This window comes from Urocitellus parryii, chromosome 3, assembly GCF_045843805.1.
Source record: "Urocitellus parryii isolate mUroPar1 chromosome 3, mUroPar1.hap1, whole genome shotgun sequence".
NCBI classification, from domain to species: Eukaryota; Metazoa; Chordata; class Mammalia; order Rodentia; family Sciuridae; genus Urocitellus; species Urocitellus parryii.
In genome coordinates, this window is record NC_135533.1 from 30,737,529 (window position 1) to 30,757,837 (window position 20,309).

At 31.4% G+C, this 20,309-nt stretch overlaps 1 protein-coding gene across 1 annotated transcript in view; it reads left to right on the forward strand.

The window, feature by feature from the left end:
- The window catches only part of Casd1 (CAS1 domain sialic acid O acetyltransferase 1), a 42,670-nt gene that overhangs the window by 13,836 nt on the left and 8,525 nt on the right, over positions 1–20,309 (forward strand). Inside the window, exons 4-14 of the mRNA XM_026391544.2 lie at positions 599–643; positions 1,895–1,957; positions 5,098–5,142; positions 5,518–5,641; positions 6,805–7,019; positions 8,612–9,034; positions 10,264–10,353; positions 14,798–14,917; positions 15,836–15,992; positions 17,371–17,450; positions 19,825–19,926. Coding sequence (XP_026247329.1) covers positions 599–643; positions 1,895–1,957; positions 5,098–5,142; positions 5,518–5,641; positions 6,805–7,019; positions 8,612–9,034; positions 10,264–10,353; positions 14,798–14,917; positions 15,836–15,992; positions 17,371–17,450; positions 19,825–19,926 — 1,464 coding nt within the window. The remainder of the gene's footprint in view (positions 1–598; positions 644–1,894; positions 1,958–5,097; positions 5,143–5,517; positions 5,642–6,804; positions 7,020–8,611; positions 9,035–10,263; positions 10,354–14,797; positions 14,918–15,835; positions 15,993–17,370; positions 17,451–19,824; positions 19,927–20,309) is intronic.

Here is a 20,309-nt window from a genome sequence, read left to right on the forward strand (position 1 = left end):
ATGGCACTAAATGAGGAATTACCTTCTGTGTTGGGAAATTCAGCCTGGAAGTGACCCACATCACATCTGGCCATACTGCATTAGCCAGAACTAATCATGGCCTTGACTAACTGGCCGGGTTTTAGGCAATGTAGGAAAGCAGTCTGTCTCTGCTACAGATAGTAATACCAGTACTTAATTGGATTCATAGCAGGTTTGGCAGAAAGATAATTTATATAGATATGTTTATGCATCTACTTGTTTTTAGCTCAAGTTTTGTCTTATCCACATCTTAGATGTTGAAAATCGCACATAAACAACTGGTGTCATTTTTTTGTTTTGTTTTGTTTTGTTTGTTTGGTGCTGGGGATTGAATCTAGGACCTTGCACTTATTAAAGCATGTGCTGTACCACTGAGCTGTGCCTCCAGCCCCTACTTTTTTGGTGTGTTATGTACTTTTTGTTGTTGTTGTTTGTTTTGTCCTTTCAAGTTGAACATATAGATAACTGAGAATTGGTATATAAAAATAGATCAACAAAAACAGCTAAAGGGAACATTATTTATACAAGTTTAACCTATACAACAAACTTCTCTGTTGTCTCCTTTTTTAAATGGCAGCATGAAAACATTCCTTTTGAAGACAAGATTGCATCAGTTAAAGTGGTAAGTTTCTATACTAGTAAGCTAAGTGTTGAAGCCATATTCATTGGTTAGTTTATTTGTAGATCAACTAGTGCTTTATACGTACTAAATAGATTTAAGTGTATTCTTGAGAGTTGATATAGTAATTGGAATAAATGTTTTATGTAAGTTGTTTCATGTAATAAACACTTATTATTTATCTCTCAAATTTTTATCCAGGAGAAAATAACCTTGTATAGTAATTTGAAATGAATATGTATACAGGATTAATGTTAAGAAAAGAATATATATATATATATATATATTTTTTTTTTTGCGGGGCTGGGGATTGAACCCAGGGCCTTGTGCATGCGAGGCAGGCACTCTACCAACTGAGCTACATCCCCAGCCCGAGAATATATGTAAATGTCCTTCACCTATGGAACTTGTAGGTCATTATAGTTCTCTGCATGCAAATACAGGTGGGATAGGATAGCAGAAAACAAAAAGTGGAAAAGTAGGAATGTACAGAGCAAAGAATTAAAAACAGTTTTCCTCCCTGAAGAAGAGATGTTTTAACATAGTCCTCAAGGATAAGTAGGATTGGTCAAACTCAGTGAAAGAGTCCACGAACATTAAAAACAGTATGTGTAGAAGTAGCAGTGAATGGGAAAACTCTATAGACAAAGGAGCATGTGAAGCACTCAAGGAGCTGAAAGAGAACTGAAAAGGTACTTAGCATGTTAGTCAGCTTATGGTCACTATGACATAATACCTGGGGAAAATAACAATAAAGGAAAGATTTATTTTGGTTCAGGTTTCAGAGATTTCAGTTCATTGTTAGCTGAAGACCACACCTTCAGTACCTGGCCAGCAGGGCACATATTAGATTCCATATTAGATTCAAACTATAACAGAGCAAGGAAAAGGAAGCAAGAGAAAAGTCAAACAGGACAGGTAGAGGCCACATTCTCTACCTTCTTAGCAATTTTAAAGAATTTTGGGTTTTATTCTGAGGCCAATTAAAAGTCCTTGAATATTTAAATAAGAATGTGGCAAGATCAGATTAAATTTCTTGAAGATTTCTCTGGTATAAGTGTAGAGACTGGAAGAGAACAAAAGTGCATATGAGGAGACTTGCTTGAGACTTTTGCAAGTTTGGGATTGGAGATGAAGATGTTTTAGACTGGGTGTTTTTAAGTATTCTTTAAGAGAATGTTGTCAGTGTTTATTTTCAATGGTGGAAATATTAGTATTTTGTACTTTTTTTTATTTCTAACATTTCTCTTTTAGGATTTTCTGTGGCATCCAGAAGTTAATGGTTCTATGAAACAGTGTATCAAAGTGTGGACTGAGGTCTGTATTTGCAAATATAGGCTTTTTTTTTTTTTTTTTTTTTGGTGAGCAACCAAATTTTTAAAAAACTCATGAGCAACCATGTTTTTCTTCCCTTTACTCACCTGTCCCACTCTCCTGTACTTCTCCCACCTTCTTGAGAGCAATTAAGCTGTACCAGACTGATGCTAACACTTCACTGAGAACAAACAGCAAGTGTAGCACCTATGTCTTTGCCCTGTTATCACCATTACAATCCTAAGGCAGATGATGCTTAGACCAGATTTTCTAGACTGAAATTTTTCTTTTTCTGAGATAACTCAGCTAATTGAAACCCGAGTAATCTTTTTTCTGCACAGTACATGTTTTCTAATACATGAGCATTTTTCCATACTGTCCTTCAAACTCATGTCAGGTACTTAAGAAAACTTTTTTAGTTGTATAGACTTTATTCCCTTTTAAAGGGAAGACCCAGCAGATAAGACTAGTATATTTTAGCTCATAATTTTTGAAGATAAATTAGATACAAGGGCAAGTATGCTGTTAACCTCAGAAAAATCCCTTAATTCTCATAAATCCTCTTTACAATCTCTGTGGTAGTCTCCATAAAGTTTCAGATCAGTCTTTTGACTATACCTGTATTTTTTCCTAGAGACATTTGCATTTGGTATGGATAAACAATATTCAGTTTTGTTGACCTTATTTTGCTTACTTGTTTGCAACAGTTTTTTTCTTTTGGTCTGGTTTGGGGTTTTTTGTTTTGATTTTTTTGTTTTGTTTGTTTATTTCCCTTTTCACAGTAAATATTTAGCACTGAACCACATCATTCAGTAATAGACTTTGAAGGATAATGTGGGAACCTAACCACCATTTGTAATTTTGTTTCTTTTTAAAAAAAATCTATTCAGGTTTCCAAAACACAAACAGAACAGGTAAGGTAAGGTGTACCCTATTCAAGGAATCATTGGCAGTTTTAGTGTGGCTAGAAATAACATACAAAGTATTTATTTATATTGGTTTTGGTGTTCTTTTTATGTACTTTATTTTGGGAAGAGTTGATAAGCAATGAAGTAGACAGATACTAGATTATTAGTTATTCTAAATACTTTAAGTTAATTTTATTGAAATAAAGACATTGGAACAAATCTTTTGAAGGTAGTAGAGAACGTTGAAAGTTTTAAACAGAATGGAGAAAGATAGTTGAAAGTGGGAGGAACTTAAGCTATATTGTGGAGAAAATAGCTCAACTATTAAGATGGGTTTGAGAAGTCTTGGTTCAAGTGATGCTTGAAGTTGTTTGAATGGAATAATTTGAAAAAGTAAAGAATTTAGAAATTTAAGAGAAGAGTTTGTGGTGAGTGGAATTATAAAAAGCTTCTGAGAAGTGTAGTAGAAGGGGTAGAAAGAAAAACAAAAGAGAAGTAACTGTGATATCACGTTGGGGGGGGGGGATAAAATGTAGATAGTCAGTAGTGTGTCCTTAGAAACTAGATAAGATAGAAAGAAGATCCAGGATTTGGCAATCCAGAGTTTGTTAATGAGCTCTAATTGCAGTTTAAATGGATGGTGAAGTACAACTCAAAACATAATAAATTGAGGTGATGCTTGAGAGAGAAAGAAATTGGCATGCTAAGGACAGAATACTCTTTCAGGTAATCTGTGGGTGAGGCATGTGATGAAGAAGACTAAGAATAGACAGCATTAAAGGAAACATTTTTGAGGATAAATATGATTGATTTTAGGTTAAGAGAAGGAAGGAGAGTGGAAGAGGGAGACAAAATTGACATTTTGAAAGTTATCATGGACCATAGATAGCCCTAGAAATGAAAAGGGAAGTATTTAAACACCATAAGGAATGAGCTGTTGGGAACAGGGACACATTTCTTTCCTCTCTTGTCAGGTAGATGAAGTCATAAGAGTGAAGGCAAGAAGCCAAGAGCTCATGTATTAGATGAATTGTTTCTTTGTAAAGTTTGAGAATTAGACTTTATGCTGGGGAATAGGACCAACAAAACATGAATTTAAGACTTGGGATTCTTCCTGAAGAATGAGAAAGGGAACTACCCAGGGATGAGGATGACGTTTGGTTTTTTTCCTTCATTAGTGAAAAATTAATGAAATCTCATTTTAATGAGAAATTTTTTTATCAAATTCTGTAATGGTATAAAATGAAGCAAGCTAGACTGGAAATGGGCCTATCTCTGAAGACAAATGATTCATTTTGTTATTCTTTATTTTCTTAGAGTACTATACTGAACATTTATTATCTTGATTATGGGAAGGTAACAACTGTCATTTTAATTTTTTATATGGGTCAGATAAAAAAAATCTTTTTAAGTTTCTTGCTTATTTTAAATTGTTTCTTGTATACATTATTATAATATTGGGTTGTTCATGTGGTGAAAAGTGCATAAATTCAAAAGTTGAAAAGTGAACTTTTGACTGTTCCTAGTAGGCACTAGCAATAACCTTACAGATCAGCAAGTCTGTATCCTTGTTTTATAGGTTTTATATCTTTGTGTCTACTTCATAGGGTGGTAAGAATCTATATTAAAATGAGATAATTTAAGGGAAAATAGTAAAACTACTAAATATTATATAATCATGATGCTATATATATTACTATATGTACATATATTATTATAGCATAACTGCATATTTAAATAATACACTTTTAATGTATTATTCTAGAGATTTCTCCCTTTTTTTTTGCATGGAACCTTTAATAATGATCAGTTTATTTGTTAAATACATGTTAGATTCAGCTTCTCCAGAAGATTACATTTCCTTAGGGCACTGATCTTGTATTTTATTTAACACTTACACTGTGTACCCTGTAGGCTTGATATAATTGACTAAAGCTTTACTCTAAGCAATTTACCCAGAATTCAGAATAATATTAGGTCATGTTAGAGTTCAGTAGTGGTTTTTTTTTTTTCTAAGAACAACAAAAGAATTAAGTGTTTTGCCATTCTGTATAACCACACAGCCTTGTAAGAGTTTAGGCATCCCATATATATCTTTGTTATAACAAGAATTCAGAGAAGAAGTCTAGAAACTTAAAATGCATTTAGGAGGAGGAAGAACTTAAATTTTGAGGAAAAAGGTATTCAGTCTCTGTACTGGTGTAGAATAATTTTAATGGTTTTTTCTTCCTTTAGGATTCTGTTGCAAAGCCCCATGTGATTGTAGCAGGAGCTGCCACAGTAAGTACTTACCTGTTATTCTACATGATGATTTTTGTTTCAGACTTAAGGTCATGCTAAGAAAAAGTTAATTCTTGATTGTATTTATATTTAATTTCTTATTTGTATTATAGTAGATTAATTTTAATAGAAAATCTGAGCAAACGATAAACTAGTGTTAAATCTCAGTATTATTTTATATCTATAGTTTTATTCCTCTGAAGTATTATATGTTGAAAGTCTGATTTTATAATAGCTTTTTGTGACTATTTTCATGAAATAATTTTACCAAATTTTATTCTAATCTTAAATAAAATGGGAATTTACAATAGGTAAATTATATACTTTAAACTTTCTGTGACAAATACTGAAAAAATGCTAATTTTTACTTCTTAGTGGTCCATCAAGATTCACAATGGTAGCAATGAAGCACTTTCTCAATATAAAATGAACATTACCTCCATAGCACCGCTTTTAGAAAAATTGGCAAAGACTAGTGATGTTTATTGGGTCTTACAAGGTAAGAGATCAGTAATGAAAATATGTCATTTTGTATATATTTTAAGGCATGTGCTTTATTATCTCCTGCTTCAAGAAGCAAAATTATTGCTTTATGAGAATAAACTTTGAAATAAGGTTTGCAAGATTAGAATAAACTTTAATTATTTGCTTTGTTTTTTTTAATTTAAGGAACAGATTAATAAAATATAATAAATAAATAATAAATAAATAATAAATATTCTCCAAGAACCTCAATAGGCAGAATGGCTATAGAATGTAATAAAGAGATAAATCCAAAACAAGTAAGTTGGTTGCCTCTGATTCTTTAATATTTTACAAAATATATTTATTGTGATTGCAAAATGCATAAAAAACTATTAGTAAATCTGTTTTATAACATTACAGTCATCGGAAATAAATCATTTTCAAATTGACAAGTAAATTTAAATTCAGACCATCTACTTTATACTTGGTAATGAAATTCTTAAAGAGAAAGTAGTTATTAGGTCAACTCATTTCAGGAATTTATTGAATGTCCATTACTTAATGCCTAACACAATATGAGATGCCTTGGATATTTTAATGACTGAAGTTGTTTGTCAGAAATTCTTATGATTACTTTCTAGTTGAATGTCAAGGTGAAAAGAACAAGAAAGGCCAATGATATTGTTCCACAGTTCCTATTTATTCATAGACTCATAGCATTTCTCTTACTAAAATGAAAAAAACATTTATTTATAATAAATGACAAGCAAATAGACAGACCTCAGTACTCAATATTACTTTTGAATTATGTGAACAAAGCTTAGGTGAAAAGAGAAAAAAATTAACTGCTATTCTTTATCAGGCAATCTTTTATAATCAAGTTTTAACTTCTATTTACCAATATAAAAAAATTTAAACTCTTTAAGACATACTAGAACACAAAAATGGTTCCTCAAAGTTGTGTACATGGAAAAGGAGTAAACATTCTTTAAATTTGAGGGAGCTAACGACTTAAATGTAAGGTAGGGAATTTATTGCAAACCTTGGTCAGCTTTATGTAACAATCATTATTTGGTGCCTGTTATCAACTGAAGTTTAAGAACAAAATATAATGTATGATCCACTAACTTACATGATCACAATTTCTACTGGTAGGGATTTTATAAATTTGTTTTTAAAAATGTGTTTCATGTACAGATCCAGTTTATGAAGATCTATTAAGTGAAAATAGAAAAATGATCACTAATGAGAAGATAGATGCCTACAATGAAGCTGCAGTCAGTATTTTGAATAGTAGCACCAGAAATTCTAAGTCAAATGTTAAGATGTTCAGTGTTTCCAAATTAATTGCTCAAGAAACCATCATGGAGTCTTTGGATGGCTTACATCTTCCTGAATCAAGCAGAGAAACTGTAAGAATTCTTATATTTTTCTGTAATGGAGACTATAACATCAGTTGGTTATAGTCTCACAACATGATTATACATATTTTATTACAGTCTTAATCACTCGTAGTTATTCTAGCTAAAGATATATCTGGAAATAATTTTGCTTTGACTCATCTTGCTGAACACATAAGTGAGAATTTTAGTATAAGAGAAAAAGAAATTAGGGAAGGAAGGAAATGAAACTTCGTTTATTGAGTGCTAATCACTGTTAATATATCTCCTAAGGAGGATATAAGTTCGTAGCTCACTCATGTTTGAAAACTACTGCCCTATTTTCTCACTGTAACCCTTAAGCTTATAAGATTAAACTTCGGGGAAAAGCACAGTTTTTAATATAGAAAATAATTCTTTATTTTCTTATAGCTGTTATACTTTAAGCATTATTCAAGGTATAGAGTTGACAGTGAACAAATTCAGGCTAACCAATAGAAAGGGACTTATATTAAATGTGAAAATAAACCTACATAATTATAAATTTTCACACATAGTAGAAAAGATTATTTAACAGTTGTGTTTTTGTGTTTGTTTTTTCTAATAAAGCAATGGTGCTTAACCTTTTTGAGGGTCATATAAGCCCTTTGGGTATCTGGTAAAAAACAGTGGTTCTATTTATCTCCTGCAGAAAAATATATGTTTGCAAATACCTATAATTCTCCATACTTTAAAGGATGTTGTGGACTCCTTCAAAAATGTTTTAAGAAATTTGTTATGGAATTTGTAGGCTCGGACCTACAACAGTACCAAGCATTGAACTTCCTGAAGTCCCAGGGATAAAATGATGAGATCTTTCTGAACACTTGATTGAGTATTTGAATGGCTAAGCTTAATTAAATAATTGATCTCAAAGAGTTTTACAGATGTCTAAACTATAAAAGTTTTCATAAAACTAGAGTTTGAGTCTTCAAATAGAATCTCATCAGCTTACCTAGAAATTTTTATTATAACCATACCATGTTGAAAATTCCACATTTTATTTAACATTAGAAATCTTAAAACTGCAGAGTCCTAAATGTCCATAAGCTATTACTAATATGCCTAGAATTAATAATTTGCTAAGAATTAATTTTGTGATGGCAGTTATTTTACATTTTTTTTAACCTCAAAAGACTGGAATGCTAAAATATTTTGGTATGTTCTGTTTTGAAAGTCTGCCAATTAAAATTCTTTGGTCCTGGACTCATCATTATTTTTTTAACCAAAGGTTATGATCCATTGGCAGCCATGAAATCCATCTTTTTCTCAAAGGATAGTGCCATATCAAAAGTGTATTTCAAGTAATAAAGACAGATATCGTTTCCTATAAATTGCTTCCTGCTTCACATTATAAACTGAATTTTTTACCATGGATCATAGCCTAGAAGTTTGAAGCACCCTGAGCTACTCTTTGCAGATTGGTGGAATACATTTATTTGCATGAGTCTTTTTGGAAATGGTTACAAAATATACAGTCCATTTTGGTTTCAGTGTTGAAAACTCAGCAATATTCATAGGAGAAAAATCAAATGTGAAATACATCACTGACAAGATAATAACCAAATAACTTGATTTGTTCACAGAGTGCAATGATTCTTATGAACGTGTACTGCAATAAGATTTTGAAGCCTGTAGATGGTTCCTGTTGTCAACCCCAGCCTCCTCTTACTCTCATACAGAAACTAGCTGCTTGTTTTTTCACCTTATCTATTATTGGATATTTAATTTTTTATGTAATTCATCGTAATGCTCATCGAAAGAATAAGCCATGTACTGATTTGGAAAGTGGTGAGGAAAAGAAAAATATTATTAATAACCCTGCATCTCCATTAGAAATACTTTTACAATCTTTCTGCAAACTTGGCCTGATTATGGCTTACTTCTACATGTGTGACCGTGCAAATCTGTTTATGAAGGAAAACAAGTTTTATACACATTCATCTTTCTTTATTCCAATTATCTACATCTTGGTTTTGGGAGTATTTTACAATGAAAATACTAAAGAGGTAAGAATCGTTCTCTTTTTAGTTTCTACTGTTCATCTTATTTCATTCCAAAATTTAGGTTAAAGAAGTAATATTACTTATTATGCCAGAATATACAAACATGTATACAGATGAGGATGAAGGAATTTTGTACTTCTACTTAGTGGATTCTTTCTTAGAAAAATAATTTATTTTATTGATACATTATAATTACACATAATAGTGGAATGCTTTGTAACATATTTATACATGCATTAAGATAATTTGATATATTTTATTCTTCAACACCTCCCCTTTCCATCTTTTTGTTTCTTTCCCCACTTAGTGGATTTTTAACTTAATTTTTTTGAAATAGTTTGGAAAAAGTTCAAAGGGTTGAGTGAAGATTGTTGAAAAGTTGGAAAAGTATGACCTGTGCAAAAGAAGTCATGACTTAGTGTTATTTTGCCTACTTGGGGATGGAGAAAAGTAGAAGCACTTCTGACTTTATAATGGTCTTTAAGCCCCATCTAAGGCTTAACTAGAATCTACTATTTTATTTTCTTTCATTTAAAAAATTGTATTAACAAATGTCCGTGTGTGTGTGTGTGTGCGTGTGTGCGTGTGTGTACGCACGCACTCTCGCATGTGTGTGGGTATGCATATACATATACACACAAATTAGAATTTACATGATGATGTGGCCACTACTCCTAATATGCTTAATTTCCTAATTTAGAATTGCTGTCATTCCTCAGAATATTTGTGTAATTGCTTTTTAAGGCATGAGTTACTTAAATTAATTCTAACTTTAAAAAATAACTCTCAAATGAGGATGATTAATCGACTATTCATCTCCAATGAGAGTATATAGTAAAATAAATTATAATAATAGAGCTGTCAGTAAAATGTAAGAGAACTGTAAAATCTTTTTTTAATCTCTGAAATTCTAAAATTTGATAAATTGTTGAATGCCATTTTTAGATTTATAAATACATATGTCATAGTTTAAAGATCACCTAATAAGAATGTAAGGACCAACTTAAACATTCAGAATCTTTTTAGTTTATAGTTTTTTAACTTCAAAATAATTTATTAGATCTTTTTAAATAATAATTTGTAACCATCTCCACCACTCACATAATCAAGAGTCTTTTGACAAAAGCATTAGCTTTATATACTATAAGAAAACTATTAACATAGTTGAAATATATTGTTCAAATAATTACTTCCTGGTAGATTTTAAAACAGATTTTTATTCCTTTCTACAGACTAAAGTATTAAATAGAGAACAAACAGATGAGTGGAAGGGCTGGATGCAACTTGTGATTTTGATTTATCACATCTCTGGAGCAAGTACTGTGAGTATTTTAAATTTAAGTTCAGAAAATATAGGAAATAATATCAGTTTAACATTTTTTCAGGGATACTGGTTTTTTGTTTGTTTCTCTCTCTACAGGTTACAGACCCCTTTTTATTTCTCAATCTTTCTCATTCTCCTAACTCTGAGAATCTATTAGTTTAAAAGCAAAATAAATTTAAAAAGAAAAGCAATACTTTACTCGATTTGTATTAACTTGGCCTTAACATAATAGGAACAGCTGATGTCTCAGGGTATTATTTGATGTCATCTTATTGAATAGCCAATGCAAGGTTTTCAACAAACTTTGTAGATGACAAACTATTTAGAATAGGCAGGTAACTATCAAAGTAAACAAATTAGTTTATATTTCACTCTTCACTATAGTTTGTGAAGTTTACCAATTAGTTTTACATTTTTAAAGTTTAAGAAGCTTAGAACTGTCAGGCTGAGTTCATGGCTCAGTGGTAGAGAGCTTACCTAGCTTGCGTGAGGCACTAGATTTGATACCAGCCCACATAAAAAAACTAAATAAACAAAATAAAGCTATTGTGTCCAAAACAAAAAAGCACAAAACTCTCTTTCCTCAGCTTAGAGAATCCAGATACACATGAACTGCGATTGTAGACTATGTTGGGTATACCATACTTCCTGAGCATTTCCTCCTTGGTATTGTGGAGGATCCTTCTGTACCTAAGCAAACTCCTTTTGATGTTCCTAGGTGTCTTAAAAGACTCAGTATTTTCATGATCTGTGGCTACCTTAGATATGGTAGGGTTAGATAAAGATGTGTTCATTCTGGGTTGTAACATTCCAGCTAACTTACAGGTAAAACATGCTTTTGCAGGTGAGCCTAACAACCTGTATTCACACAGCTATTAGAGTAAGGATCCAAACTGACTTCTATAAAACATGTTTTAAAAATTTAAGAATCTCGATTTGGGAACAACTAAATTATTGTATTGCTGTATTTGCTTATATAAAGCACATATCTATAAATAGTATTTGAATCAATGATAAATTGAGATAAGAGAAAGTGCTCAAAACAGAGTAATTTGAAAATTTAATAGCAGCTAATTAAGAAGGTAACTAATATTATCACTGGGGTATTTTCAGATGACTTTAAAAATTTGAAAACAATATTATACTTCATTTTCTCTATGATTTCCAAAAACTGTTGGTGATTTTATGGATGTTTTGTTCGGAGGGTAGAAGGCAAAGGAATGAAATGTAATTTTTACTGATTATGATATATATATTTGTGGGAGCAGTGAAAATTCTGTGATTACTGCAGCTGAAAGGGGATGGTGGATTTAAGGAACTCTGGTTGAGCCAGGAAAGTAAAAGAGATCCAAGACAAAGAAAAATGGAGATGGTAAGACTTAGTTTGTAAACCTAGCTGAGAATTAATTGGATAAATCCATAGGTTCTCTAAGAAAGATGTAGGGATGAATATTGAATCCTAGAAATATCTGACATATGAATGAAGACTGAATTAATTTGGGGAAAAAAAGTGTTTTGTTTGAAAATGCCGTTTAGAGACATAATTAATTGCTGACATATTAAAAGGTGATACTACTATTAAAAAAATTAGGTAGAAAGAATTAATGGCATATTAACTTCCTCGATTCAGTGATTCTAGAAAGGATTTAAATCATAAAAGAATGAAGGCAATTTGGATTTTCTTATAATCATTTACCAGCCTAACATTCTAATATATCTTCTTAGGCTGCATCCCAATATATTCTAATATATAATTTAAAAAAAAAAACCTGTTCTAGAAGGATATACTTTTCTTTAACAGGTCATTTATAATGATTAATCAAATATCCCTGTTGTATTAGATAAAATTTTATGGTTAAAATTACCAATTTCTACATTAGCAAAACATTGTTAATATAGATGTTTTGGGGACCTGATTCGTAGATCATTGAGAAATTAACCTTACTAAAAACTTTTTAACTGCCGTGATTATTTTTATTACCTAATCTAATATTTTGAGTATAGGCACTGGGGTTGTAGCTCAGTGATAGAGCATTTGCCTCGCTGGCATGAAGCCCTGGGTTCCATCCTCTGAACCACATAAAAATAAATAAATAAAATATTGTGACCATCTACAATTAAAATAAATAAATGGAATATTTTGAGTAAAATATGCCAAACTTTTAGTTATACTGTTTTTATGCTAAAAGAGAAAAACTTTCAAAATTCAACAGAATTATTAAAATAACCCAGATGGTCTGGCACATTGTACTTGTTAGTACGAACATGCTTTAAAAATGTAATGTGTAGCCCGGTGCAGTGGCACATGCTCATAATCCCAGTGGCTTGTGAGGCTGAGGCAAAAGGATCACAAGTTCAAAGCCAAGGTACTAAGCAACTCAGTAAGACCCTGTCTGTAAGTAAAATACAAGATAGGGCTGGGGGGCTAGAGTTGTGGCTCAGTGGTAGAGCACTTGCCTAGCACAAGGGAGGCACTGGGTCTGATTCTCAGCACTGCATATAAATAAATAAAGGTCCATTGACAACTACAAAAATTAAAATAAATAAATAAATAAATAAGATAGTGCTGGGGATATGGCTTGGTGGTTGAGTGCCCCTAAGTTCAATCCCCGCTATTCACCCCCTCCCCCAAAAAAGTGTATCATGGCATAGTCGCACATGCCTGTAATCCCAGTGACTCGGGAAACTGAGGCAGGAAGATCACAAGTTCAAGGCCAGCCTCAGCAACTTAACGAAACCCTGTCTCAAAATAAAAAAGAAAAAAGGGGTATAGGTCAATGGTAGAGTTCCTCTCCTGTATTCAATCCCCAGGAACCCCCAACACAAACAAATATATTTGTGTATAAATATGTATGTATGTATGTATGCATGTGTGGACAATAGATGATTTTGTGTTCCATGTGCCTTTGTGTGGGTGGGGGGTAGTAGTGGTAGTGGTTTTTCCTTACAAAGTTTCACAAGGAGACCTGAATGAAAGTTTGTGAGGAAAAATTGGGGACACTAGTAAAATAATAGAACCAGAAGTTAGCTTAATTAAAATTCCATATATATATATTTTAATACTAAAATTTTGTTAAAAGACACACTGAACTCATGAAAGACTTAGGAGTCCAGAAAAACAGTTGGGATTAAAAGATACTGAAGAGCTATGACAACTAAATGCAAATGATTCTTGATTTAAGAGTCCTAGATTTAAAAGCATTTTTAATCATATAGGATATTACTGAAATAATCAGAATTTAAGTAGAGCTGTGTAGTAGATAAAATTATATTCATATAAATTTCTTGGATATGATCACTATAACGTGGTCATGTAAGAAACTATCCTTTCTTCCTAGGAGATAAAATGATGAAATATTTAGGAGTGCTGCTACATGTTCTATAACATAATTTTAATTTTTTCACCATGCTATATAGATGTTCATTGTACTGGTCTTAGAACTTTTCTGTTAGCATAAGTATCTTAAAGAGTTATGAAAACTCATGCACAGTGGCGCATGCCTACAATCCCAGTAACTTGGGAGGCTGAGGCAGGAAGATCGAGAGTTCAAAGTCAGCCTCAGCCTCAGTAACAGCAAGGCGCTAAGCAACTCAGTGAGACCCTATCTCTAAGTAAAATACAAAACAGGGCTAGAGATGTAGCTCAGTGGTTGAGTGCCCCAAAGTTCAATCTCTGGTACCCAAAAAGAAAAAAAAAGGAAAAATATTTCATGAAGTTTATAATAGGCCAACATTGGTAAGAATTTAGAAAATTGTTGTAATAGTATTTAATTCAGTTTAAGTTAGTTGTATTTACTGTTTTAGTATAATAACCAAGCCCAACCTTGCAGTCTCAGTCCCAGTATTAAAGCAGCTTGAAAACATGTTATAAGGAGAGTGGTTGGAGTCATTGGGGATATTAACATAGGTTTGACATTTGTTTTCAAGTACTTGTAGAGCCATCAGATGTAAGTGATTTAACCCAAGCAAATGGCTCCAGAGCTAGATTCTCCATTGTGGTAGCTCTGCCATATTGACCACTTGAAGTACAAGTAGTAAAAATTAAGATGTGCTATATATTTGGAATACATCACAGATTAAGTATGATTATTTATAATAAATCCATACTAAGGTCAAAAACTTTATATAAAAAAAGGAATGCAAAATATCTCCTTGCATGTTGAAATGAAAATATTTTTAATATTTTGAGCTATTCTGCAGATTAGAAGTCTCGAAGTCCTATAGCTAAAAAGTGACAGAACTAGACTTTGGACCTACATCTGTCTGATTCCAAAATCTACATTGTTGTAATTCCTGCTATGATCCTTAACTATTGACAATAATCTTCTCATTGATCTAATACCAAATTAAAATGCTATTTTGTTATCTTCATTAAATGTACTTATTATGATATTCAAGGTATAGTTTATTCCATCTTATGTTTTATCTATTTTTGTCAACAGTTTTTGCCTGTGTATATGCACATTCGAGTCCTGGTTGCTGCATATCTGTTTCAGACAGGGTATGGACATTTTTCATATTTTTGGATAAAAGGAGACTTTGGAATCCATAGAGTATGTCAGGTAAGAATGGATTTTTTTTAATGCTTTTGTGCCTAACTGTTGGGAAAATATATATATGGTCATTTTAAGAACATAAATGATTAGAATTTATACAATAGCACTTCACAGTTGCATTTCTGTATTTGGTAATTTAAGATAAATAATTTATTAGGGATAGAAGGAAAATATAATTTAGAGAGTATTTATGAATGTATAATAAAAGCACTGATCAACAAGGAACAACATTTTTAATTTAGTTTTGTAGAGATATCCACAGTTACCTGGAATTATTATATTCTGTTTTTTCTCTCTGAGGATTTCTGTTTTCTACCTCATGCTAAGTAGTTTCTAACCATTATTTTTATTTATCCTCTGTTGCAACTCTTAGTTATCTTCATGTTTATAAATGAGGAAACTGAGGTTCAGAGAGATTAAATAATCAAATCACATAGTAAGTGGGAGAGCACTATTTAAATCTGCTCAAATTTTGTCCTTTGAGTAACTTCAAACAGGTATCTGAAAGACTGTTATAAAGGCCACAGGGACATTTTTTCTCTTGAGTAATATATGCTTCATAGTTAAAACAACATTGAATTTTAATCCCAAATTGGGTAAAATGACATCATTTGTGTGAAAGGGGCAGGTATGCTTTTTTCGAGGTCATCTAATCTCTGCTTACCTATAGCCCTATGAAGGAGGGTTACTATTTTTCCCCCTACATTTAACAAGGTGGCACTTGTAGCCTGACAACTCAGGCTAGGACTTTGCTGGGATATAGTTAATATAAGGATGCATCAGCTCTTTACAGTGATTGTTAAAAAAAAAAAAAAATTAGTAAAATGTACTGTCATTTGAGTCTTAATACTCTGTCAGAGAAAATCTGTCTTTGCTTTTCACATATACTTGAAATGTAAACCATTTTCTTCTCCTTTTTAATAGGTCTTATTTCGTCTCAATTTCCTGGTAGTGGTGTTATGTATAGTAATGGATCGGCCTTATCAATTCTATTACTTTGTTCCCTTGGTCACTGTATGGTTCATGGTCATATATGTTACTTTAGCACTGTGGCCACAGATTATCCAAAAGAGAGCAAACGGTAAGTATACTTTCTTATTAATTTCTTTCAGTGTATTAAATTTCTCTTTAGTCACTAAAAGCTATTATTTTTTATTAAGTAGACAGTTTATGTGTAGTTCTCATATTTTGAAATTAAAAAAAAATTGTTTCTAAAATGTAAGTCACTCACTGTAGAATATAATATAATGTAATATAACACTCCAGAATACTAATTTACATTTATGTTTGGTGTGTGTTTGTTTTTTAAATTTAAATTTTTTGAAACAATTCACGTGTTAATTGAAACAGTTTTCATACTGCCTTGTAAAGAGCCAGAGTAAAAGTAGCTATAATAGAAAAGGGAAAGCCAAATATGGCTTCAGGCCCCTCTTATCTTGGTTCAATATTAGCACCTTTTATATTTCTTAAATATATTGAGATTTTGAGTAAACATTCACTTGTAAATTTTTTTTGTCAAAGTTTAAAAGCATTAGCATACTTTATCATCTAGACAACCATTTAAGCAGTTATTATCAACCTGTTTTATATATAAGTAATTAAAGTGTTCAAAGGGTTGTCATTTTCAGATTTACCATACCCTGTTATTGATCATGTTCAAAGTAAGGCCAAGGTCATTTATGTAGTGCTTTTTTCTCTCAAGATTATATCTTTAAAATGAAATCTTCCCCTTTTTGGAAAAATAAAGAAATTTTTATTTTTACAAATGTATCTAACTTTCAAACAAATGTTGTGTATCAAAAATATTTTTCCGTTGGTGTTCATTATAATAACGAATAATTTTCAAGAAAGAGTTCCATCCTCTGTTAAAGTCTGTTAGTGTCTTTGTGCAGTTTCTATTGTGTAATTTCTCTATTACAAACCTAACATATTAATTACAAACCTAGCATATTAATCAGCTAAACAATCAATATGCCTAAACTTTGAACACATAACTTAAAATATGCATGTTAAAATGTTTTATGATTAAATCCTAGTTCATTAGAGAGGTTAGGCTCTCTTCTTGAAACTTCAGTGTTATAAGCAATGTTACCTAAGTTATATTCAGCATGAGTTTTTAATAGTACATTAAGCATATCATTCTATATTGTGTTGTATCTTTTGATAATGGACAGGTATAATTGAACCCAGATGTAATTTCTAAATATATTTATAATACATGAACAGCAGGTACATAGGGTATCAGTTATATGTTGTAGCCTCATTCATCACAAGAATCCTCCGCCTTTTTTTCTTTTACTGTAATTTATACTATGTAGTTATATTTTGCATATCCCTATAAGCAGCCTTAAATTATTTTAAGAACTATTCAGGGTATAAATATGTTAAATTAAGAATATTTAATATGCTTTCTAATATAAACTTTTATTTCTTAGTAAACTAAATATTTTCTCTCTTAGGAAATTGTTTCTGGCATTTTGGCTTATTGTTGAAACTAGGCTTTTTGCTGTTATGCATATGTTTTTTGGCATATTCTCAGGTTGGTACAGTCTTTTCAGTTTATATTTTGTAATTTATTTTAAAGTTCAAGTCTATTAAAGTATGTGAGAAGAATCAGCTTTTTTTTAGCTTCATTTTTTAATGACTGTAATAAAAGTGTCACTCTGTAGTTGACTACTCAGTATAGTTCTTTTGAGACCTATCTACTTTTGTTACCACTGTTTTTGTTGTAAGAGCAATTTAAAGCTCTTCCTCTGGCAATTGTTCAAGATCCATTTTACTTGACTTTGATCAATCAAACGTTTATTGAATGCCTCTTATAAGACACTACTCTAAGTGGAAATCAAAATTCTCTTGACAGAATTTGTAACTTAGTTTGTGCATTATTCATTGCATCAAACTGTAACTTGATTTTTCTGTAACTGCACGAAGTAAAATTTTGGCAGTTAGTAAAACCAACTTAGGCGAAGAGGGATTTGTATATGTGTCATATGTTTAATTTATTAAAATTTTTGGTCATCATCCCATCTCTGACCTTATATCCCCCTATTCTGATGGTTGAGATTTTCTGTTATTTTGTCAGGGTGACAGTCTAACTGCTGATTAAATCTACCCCACAGGCATGCTATTTGGGCAGCATGATATTTATAACAAAATATTTTAATTTGAATGCCTATAGTTTTGACATATTCTACAGTTTACTCACATCTCCAACACTGTTTTATACCTGATTGTGTCAGGTGTAAATACACTGTAAATACATTGTATATATGTGTGATTCTGCAAGGATGTTTGGGGGAGAGATTTGGGGTAGGAAAGGGAGGATTTTGTACTTATTTTCATACTTGAAAGTACTTAAAACATTTCTATTCTGTGACATCCAGGGTTTTTTATAGGAGATAAAGTAATAAGAAAACAACTGGGCTGGGGTTGTGGCTCAGTGGTAGAGCACTCACCTAGCACGTACAAGGTGCTGGGTTCGATCCTCAGCACCACATAAAAATAAAATAAATAAAACAAAGATAGTGTGTCCAACTACAACTAAAAAACAAAATGTTAAAAAAAAAAGGAAAAGAAAGCAACAGGCAAATGTATAAAAAAAATAGGTAACAGGAATGACTACATGACATTAATTCATTAATATTCCCAACACTGTGAGCACTTCTAAGGGAAATAAAAGAAAGCTGATTGAATAGAACATATAAAAGGGTTTCCTCAGCTTTAGGTCAGTGTTGACCACTGGATAACAAAAAAGCACATAGTCTATTGTAGCCCACTATCTTTTTTAACATGAATGCTCAATAAATACTTGTTTGTTGATCACATAATAAAAGTTTAGATTTTAAATATATCAAATATATTGTCAGATATGCTACACATGTGATCTATGAGATACATATATCTGTATTTAATATAGATATATATAACATAGCTATATTTCAGTGTATTTCAGGTTGCAACTCTGTAAAAATTATCCTTAATTTTCTGAGCTGTAGATTTTAATAGAACCTATTTTTAATGTGTTATATGCATTTCTTAATTCTGTGCTTAAGTGAAGAGTATTGCATTTTGTTATAAAGTAATAAAGTTCTTCTGACCTAAGGATCCATCATTACCTAAAATATTATATCATTTTCATTTATTTCCTTGTTTTTTAATAACTTTTTTAAAGCTATATGCTGTGGCATTAGGGATATAAATGGAGCTTTCCTTAATAGAGTTTGTCATCATTCCTTACCCTAGAAATTGAGGGTTTTGTTCTCTTTTTTAAAAGACTTCATTAATGTGCAGGAATGTAGCCAAGACTTCTGCCTCTTCATTCCCAGATTTTCCAGCTGTCAGATTACTAAGAGGGTACCATTCACTAACTTGACCAAAGTAAAAGTATAAACTGTTTCAAAGGCTAGTAATGGCATTTGGGTAAGGTGACTAATTCAGAGCACTCTTTTAACTCCAGTAGTTAATTATACATTACTAAGGATATTTAGAGGAAGAAAAACTATATTTTAACATTAACAATCATTCTTTGGAATAGTATTAACATATTAGTTTAATTATTTTGTATTTTTCTGGTAGATTAGTAAATATTAATTGTTTTGTATACTTGACTAAAAATTTGAAAAGAATAATTTCCTAATTACTACAGTTTTTTAAATTTTTGCAGTGTCAGTAGCTTTATGTGAAATCCAAATCAGTTGAAAAAGCTTTAAGTCATTTTATTAGCCATGGGTAAGTTTATTTTAAAATGAATTTCAAATGAAGTCATATTTTCATATGAAATGAATAGAATTTAAAAATTGTGAATGAACCATTATTGATCCTAACTTTAGAAAACTAAATTTTACAATAGGCTTACAAAGCAAGTATTGACATATATCATCTTAGCTTAATATTTTTTTGGATTCTTTTCTTAGGGTGCATTTGAGAAGATCTTTTCTCTTTGGCCATTGTCCAAGTGTTTTGAACTGAAAGGGAATGTATATGAATGGTGGTTCAGATGGCGGTTAGACCGTTATGTATGTATTTACTTTATGATATTTTGCCTTTTCAAATTATACTGTTACAAAATGATTTGGAGATTTCCTATCTAGTTTTGATTAATTTTAGAATAAAGAAACATTGATTTAGTAAGGCAAAGCAGTCCAAACCCACCCATGCATGGGTGTATTTATTAGCAGGAGAATGTAAAAATGTTGTCTATAAAGTATGTGACTTTTGTCTGAGTTATAATTTTAACTTATAGGTGATTCACATATCTACATACACACAAACATACATTTACTAAGTTTCAGTGCATGTCCTAGGTGTTAGTATGATGAAGTATATATTAAAGAAAGAAGATGTACCACTGGGCTTCTAAGCCTTAATAATGTAGTTTAAAATCCACTATAACTAGTTA